This window comes from Oncorhynchus tshawytscha, linkage group LG25, assembly GCF_018296145.1.
Source record: "Oncorhynchus tshawytscha isolate Ot180627B linkage group LG25, Otsh_v2.0, whole genome shotgun sequence".
Taxonomy (NCBI): Eukaryota; Metazoa; Chordata; class Actinopteri; order Salmoniformes; family Salmonidae; genus Oncorhynchus; species Oncorhynchus tshawytscha.
Genome location: NC_056453.1, coordinates 44,298,123 through 44,305,622, shown reverse-complemented (window position 1 = coordinate 44,305,622; position 7,500 = coordinate 44,298,123). Strand labels below are relative to the sequence as shown.

At 46.5% G+C, this 7,500-nt stretch overlaps 1 protein-coding gene across 1 annotated transcript in view; it reads left to right on the top strand.

The window, feature by feature from the left end:
* LOC112243879 (calcium uniporter protein, mitochondrial) overlaps window positions 1-7,500 on the top strand; it is a 113,323-nt gene that overhangs the window by 91,582 nt on the left and 14,241 nt on the right. Inside the window, exon 3 of the mRNA XM_042305787.1 lies at window positions 1,415-1,478. Within this exon, the coding sequence (XP_042161721.1) occupies window positions 1,415-1,478 (64 nt within the window). The remainder of the gene's footprint in view (window positions 1-1,414; window positions 1,479-7,500) is intronic.

The window sequence follows — 7,500 nt, the reverse complement described above, 5'->3', positions numbered from 1 at the left end:
CCTTCCCCAGATCTGTGCCTCGACACAATCCTGTCTCTGAGCTCTAAGGACAATTCTTTCAACCTCATGGCTTGATCAATGGAAACAGGATGCACCTGAGCTCAATTTCGAGACTCATAGCAAAAGGTTTGAATACTCATGTAAATAAATAAGTTTTTTTTCTGTTTTCTTGATTTTTAATAAATTACAACCACTTTTAATCCATTTTAGTATAATGCTGTAACAAAAAACAAAACGTAGAAAAAGTCCAGACTACATTATGTATATTTGTATTTATCAAGTGGTTGTCATGGATACTATTTCAACATATACACTGATCATGTGAAGTCCCATGTTTCATAAAATAAAAGATCACAGAAATGTTCCATACGCTCAAAAAAAGCTTCTTTTTTTCTCTAAAATGTTGTGCGCAAATTTGTTTACATCCCTGTTAGTGAGCATTTCTCCATTGACAAGATAATCCATCCACCTGACAGGTGTGGCAAATCAAGAAATTGATTAAACAGTGTGATCATTACACAGGTGCACCTTGTGCTGGGGACAATAAAAGTCCACTCTAAAATGTGCATTTGTTTTGCACAACACAATGCCACCAATGTCTCCAGTTTTGAGAGAGCCTGCAATTGGCATGGTGACTGCAGGAATGTCCACCAGGGCTGTTGCCAGAGAATTTAATGTTCATTGCTCTAATATAAGCCGCCTCCAACGTCATTGTAGAGAATTTGTCAGAACATCCAACCGGCCTCACAACATCAGATCATGTGATCATGTGTATGGAGTTGTGTGGGCGAGCGGTTTGCTAATGTCAACGTTGTGAACAGAGTGCCCCATGGTGTTGGTGGGATTATGGTATGGGCAGACATAAGTTTAGGACAACGGACACAATTGCATTTTATCTATGGCAATTTTAATGCACAGAAATACCATGATGAGATCTTGAGGTCCGTTGTGAGGTCAATTTATTTTAAGGTCTCTGAGCAACAGAGCCATATTCCCAGTCATGTGAAATCCATAGATTAGGACCTAATGAATGTATTTATATTCACTGATTTTCTCATATAAACTGTAACTCTTAAAAATCGTTTATACGCAACAATTTCCGATTCCAATTTATTGTCAGTATAATATTTAATCTCTTTTTCTCTCCCTATTTCCTTCCCCCTCTCTCTCTCTCTCTATTGCGCGCTATTTCTCTTTCTCTCCCTCTCTCCATCCTTCCTTCCTTCCCTCTCTCGCTATTTCTCTCCCTCTCCCTCCCTCCTTGTCTCTTTACCTCTTTCCCTCCCTCTCTTCATTCTTCCCTCCATATCTCTCTCTCTCTCTTTCTCGCTCTCTCTCTCTCTTTCTCTCTCTCTTTCTCTCTCTCTCCTTCGCTCTCTCTCTCTCTCTCCATCTCTCTCCATCTCTCCCCCAGGGTTGGAGTGGCGACCCCTCGTGGCATGGCCAGAGGTTGCTGTGTACCTCAGCCACTCCAGAGGGTGAGTGTTTTATAAACAGTCTGGTTAATGTGGTTTGGTGCTGACAGCTGAATCGTAATATATTTTTCAGCCAGCAAGAGGTGTCATTGTGGAACAGTAGACTTTGAGTTGGTGCTCAGCTTGACTGGAGTAGAGCATCAGGCCTCCAGTCAAAGGTAGAGGGGTAGAGGGGTAGAGCATCAGGCCTCCAGTCAAAGGTAGAGGGGTAGAGCATCAGGCCTCCAGTCAAGGGTAGAGGGGTAGAGCATCAGGCCTCCAGTCAAAGGTAGAGGGGTAGAGGGGTAGAGCGTCAGGCCTCCAGTCAAAGGTAGAGGGGTACAGCGTCAGGCCTCCAGTCGAAGGTAGAGGGGTAGAGCGTCAGGCCTCCAGTCGAAGGTAGAGGGGTACAGCATCAGGCCTCCAGTCAAAGGTAGAGGGGTACAGCATCAGGCCTCCAGTCAAAGGTAGAGGGGTAGAGGGGTAGAGCATCAGGCCTCCAGTCAAAGGTAGAGGGGTAGAGCGTCAGGCCTCCAGTCGAAGGTAGAGGGGTACAGCATCAGGCCTCCAGTCAAAGGTAGAGGGGTAGAGCGTCAGGCCTCCAGTCAAAGGTAGAGGGGTACAGCGTCAGGCCTCCAGTCGAAGGTAGAGGGGTAGAGCGTCAGGCCTCCAGTCGAAGGTAGAGGGGTACAGCATCAGGCCTCCAGTCAAAGGTAGAGGGGTACAGCATCAGGCCTCCAGTCAAAGGTAGAGGGGTAGAGGGGTAGAGCGTCAGGCCTCCAGTCGAAGGTAGAGGGGTAGAGCGTCAGGCCTCCAGTCGAAGGTAGAGGGGTACAGCATTAGGCCTCCAGTCAAAGGTAGAGGGGTACAGCATCAGGCCTCCAGTCAAAGGTAGAGGGGTAGAGCGTCAGGCCTCCAGTCAAAGGTAGAGGGGTAAAGCGTCAGGCCTCCAGTCAAAGGTAGAGGGGTAGAGCGTCAGGCTTCCAGTCAAAGGTAGAGGGGTAGAGCATCAGGCCTCCAGTCGAAGGTAGAGGGGTAGAGCGTCAGGCCTCCAGTCGAAGGTAGAGGGGTACAGCATTAGGCCTCCAGTCAAAGGTAGAGGGGTACAGCATCAGGCCTCCAGTCAAAGGTAGAGGGGTAGAGCGTCAGGCCTCCAGTCAAAGGTAGAGGGGTAGAGCGTCAGGCCTCCAGTCAAAGGTAGAGAGGTAGAGCATCAGGCCTCCAGTCAAAGGTAGAGGGGTAGAGCATCAGGCCTCCAGTCAAAGGTAGAGGGGTAGAGCATCAGGCCTCCAGTCAAAGGTAGAGGGGTAGAGCATCAGGCCTCCAGTCAAAGGTAGAGGGGTAGAGCATCAGGCCTCCAGTCAAAGGTAGAGGGGTAGAGCATCAGGCCTCCAGTCAAAGGTAGAGGGGTAGAGCATCAGGCCTCCAGTCAAAGGTAGAGGGGTAGAGCATCAGGCCTCCAGTCAAAGGTAGAGGGGTAGAGCATCAGGCCTCCAGTCAAAGGTAGAGGGGTAGAGCGTCAGGCCTCCAGTCAAAGGTAGAGGGGTAGAGCGTCAGGCCTCCAGTCAAAGGTAGAGAGGTAGAGCATCAGGCCTCCAGTCAAGGTAGAGGGGTAGAGCATCAGGCCTCCAGTCAAAGGTAGAGGGGTAGAGCATCAGGCCTCCAGTCAAAGGTAGAGGGGTAGAGCATCAGGCCTCCAGTCAAAGGTAGAGGGGTAGAGCATCAGGCCTCCAGTCAAAGGTAGAGGGGTAGAGCATCAGGCCTCCAGTCAAAGGTAGAGGGGTAGAGCGTCAGGCCTCCAAACTAGTTTGGAGCTAACAGCACAGTAGTCTCTCTCTCTCTCTCTCAGCCATCAGACAGCAGTCATTGTGAAGGAGAAGCTGGCATCTGTTTTGTGGATAACTGACAGGGTTGGGAGAGAGGTAGAGAGGGAGGGAGAGAAGGAGGTAGGGAGGGAGGGAGAGAGCATGGCAGTCAGAATTGAATGTTGATTGCGGTCAGAGCTGAAGTGGAATTTAATAGCTTAGCCATTATAGCACCATGAAAGGGAAGTACAGACAGGGAGACAGGCACATTCCAGCAGGGAGAGCCACATGCAAACAAGCGAGAACTCGTACCACCTCATACCAAGGGACTCATACCACCTCATACTAGGTACTCATACCACCTCATACTAGGTACTCATAATACCTCATACTAAGGGACTCATACCACCTCATACTAGGTACTCATAATACCTCATACTAAGGGACTCATAATACCTCATACTAAGGGACTCATACCACCTCATACTAGGTACTCATACCAGGTACTCATACCACCACATACTAAGGGACTCATTCCACCTCATACTAAGGGACTCATTCCACCTCCTACTAGGTACTCATACCACCTCATACTAAGGGACTCATTCCACCTCATACTAAGGGACTCATAATACCTCATGCTAAGGGACTCATAATACCTCATACTAAGGGACTCATACCACCTCATACTAGGTACTCATACCACCTCATACTAGGTACTCATAATACCTCATACTAAGGGACTCATACCACCTCATACTAGGTACTCATAATACCTCATACTAAGGGACTCATACCACCTCATACTAGGTACTCATAATACCTCATACTAAGGGACTCATACCACCTCATACTAAGGGACTCATAATACCTCATACTAAGGGACTCATAATACCTCATACTAAGGGACTCATAATACCTCATACTAAGGGACTCATACCACCTCATACTAGGTACTCATACCACCTCATACTAAGGGACTCATACCACCTCATACTAGGTACTCATACAACCACATACTAATGGACTCATAATACCTCATACTAAGGGACTCATACCACCTCATACTAGGTACTCATACCACCTCATACTAGGTACTCATACCACCACATACTAATGGACTCATAATACCTCATACTAAGGGACTCATACCACCTCATACTAGGTACTCATACCAGGGACTCATACCACCTCATACTAAGGGACTCATTCCACCTCATACTAAGGGACTCATACCACCTCATACTAGGTACTCATACCACCTCATACCAAGGGACTCATACCACCTCATACTAAGGGACTCATAATACCTCATACTAAGGGACTCATAATACCTCATACTAAGGGACTCATACCACCTCATACTAAGGGACTCATACCACCTCATACCAAGGGACTCATACTAAGGGACTCATAATACCTCATACTAAGGGACTCATAATACCTCATACTAAGGGACTCATAATACCTCATACTAAGGGACTCATACCACCTCATACTAGGTACTCATACCACCACATACTAAGGGACTCATAATACCTCATACTAAGGGACTCATACCACCTCATACCAGGGACTCATAATACCTCATACTAAGGGACTCATACCACCTCATACTAGGTACTCATACCACCACATACTAAGGGACTCATAATACCTCATACTAAGGGACTCATACCACCTCATACCAAGGGACTCATACTAAGGGACTCATAATACCTCATACTAAGGGACTCATAATACCTCATACTAAGGGACTCATACCACCTCATACCAAGGGACTCATACTAAGGGACTCATAATACCTCATACTAAGGGACTCATACCACCTCATACTAGGTACTCATACCACCACATACTAAGGGACTCATAATACCTCATACTAAGGGACTCATACCACCTCATACCAAGGGACTCATACTAAGGGACTCATAATACCTCATACTAAGGGACTCATACCACCTCATACTAGGTACTCATACAACCACATACTAATGGACTCATAATACCTCATACTAAGGGACTCATACCACCTCATACCAAGGGACTCATACTAAGGGACTCATAATACCTCATACTAAGGGACTCATACCTCATACTACTCATACCACCACATACTAGGGACTCATACCACCTCATACTAGGTACTCATACAACCACATACTAATGGACTCATAATACCTCATACTAAGGGACTCATACCACCTCATACTAGGTACTCATACCACCTCATACTAGGTACTCATACCACCACATACTAAGGGACTCATTCCACCTCATACTAAGGGACTCATTCCACCTCCTACTAGGGGCTCATTCCACCTCATACTAAGGGACTCATTCCACCTCATGCTAGGGACTCATTCCACCTCATGCTAGGGACTCATACCACCTAATACTAGGGACTCATACCACCTCATACTAAGGGACTCATTCCACCTCAAACTAGGGACTCCTACCACCTCATACTAAGGGACTCATACCACCTCATACTAGGGACACATACCACCTCATACTAGGGACTCATACCACCTCATACTAAGGGACTCATTCCACCTCATACTAAGGGACTCATAATACCTCATGCTAAGGGACTCATAATACCTCATACTAATGGACTCATACCACCTCATACTAGTGGACTCATACCACCTCATACTAAGGGACTCATACCACCTCGTACTAATGGACTCATACCACCTCATACTAAGGGACTCATACCACCTCATACTAAGGGACTCATTCCACCTCATACTAAGGGACTCATACTAGAGACTCATACCACATCATACTAAGGGACTCATACTAGAGACTCATACCACGTCATACTAAGGGACTCATACTAAGGGACTCATACTAGAGACTCATACCACCTCATACTAAGGGACTCATACTAGAGACTCATACCACCTCATACTAAGGGACTCATACTAGAGATTCATACCACCTCTTACTAAGGGACTCATACCACCTCATACTAAGTGACTCATACTAGGGACTTATACCACTTCATACAAGGGACTTATACTAGGGGATCATACCACCTCATACTAAGGGACTCATTCCACCTCATACTAGGGACGCATACCACCTCATACTAGGGACTCATACCACCTCATACTAAGGGACTCATACTAGAGACACATACAACCTCATACCAATGGACTCATACTAGGGACTCATACCACCTCATACTAAGGGACTCATTCCACCTCATACTAGGGACGCATACCACCTCATACTAGGGACTCATTCCACCTCATACTAGGGACTCATACCACCTCATACTAAGGGACTCATTCCACCTCATACTAAGGGACTCATACACCCTCATACTAAGGGACTCATTCCACCTCATACTAAGGGACTCATTCCACCTCATACTAAGGGACTCATAATACCTCATACTAAGGACTCATACCACCTCATACTAAGGGACTCATTCCACCTTATACTAAGGGACTCATAATGCCTCATACCAAGGGACTCATACCAAGGGACTCATACTAGGGACTCATACCACCTCATACTAAGGGACTCATTCCACCTCGTACTAATGGTCTCATACCACCTCGTACTAATGGTCTCATACCACCTCATACTAGTGGACTCATACCACCTCATACTAAGGGACTCATACCACCTCATACTAAGGGACTCATACCACCTCATACTAATGGACTCATACCACCTCATACTAAGGGACTCATACCACCTCATACTAATGGACTCATACCACCTCATACTAATGGACTCATACCACCTCATACTAAGGGACTCATTCCACCTCATACTAAGGGACTCATACGATGGACTCATACCACCTCATACTAGGGACTCATACCACCTCATACTAAGGGACTCATACTAGGGACTAGTACGAGGGACTGACACCACCTCATACTAAGGGACTCAGTAGCTAGGAGAGGAGTACAGTATTTAGGAGAGGAGGGAGGAGGAGGACAGTAGCCAAGAGAGGAGGGAGGAGGAGTACAGTAGCCAGGAGAGGATGATTTAGTGTTGTCTGGTTTAGTGTTGTCTGGTCTCATGTTGTCTGGTTTAGTGTTGTCTGGTTTAGTGTTGTCCGGTTTAGTGTTGTCTGGTTTAGTGTTGTCTGGTCTCATGTTGTCTGGTTTAGTGTCGTCTGGTTTAGTGTTGTCTGGTTTAGTGTTGTCTGGTTTAGTGTTGTCTGGTTTAGTGTTGTCTGGTCTCATGTTGTCTGGTCTCATGTTGTCTGGTTT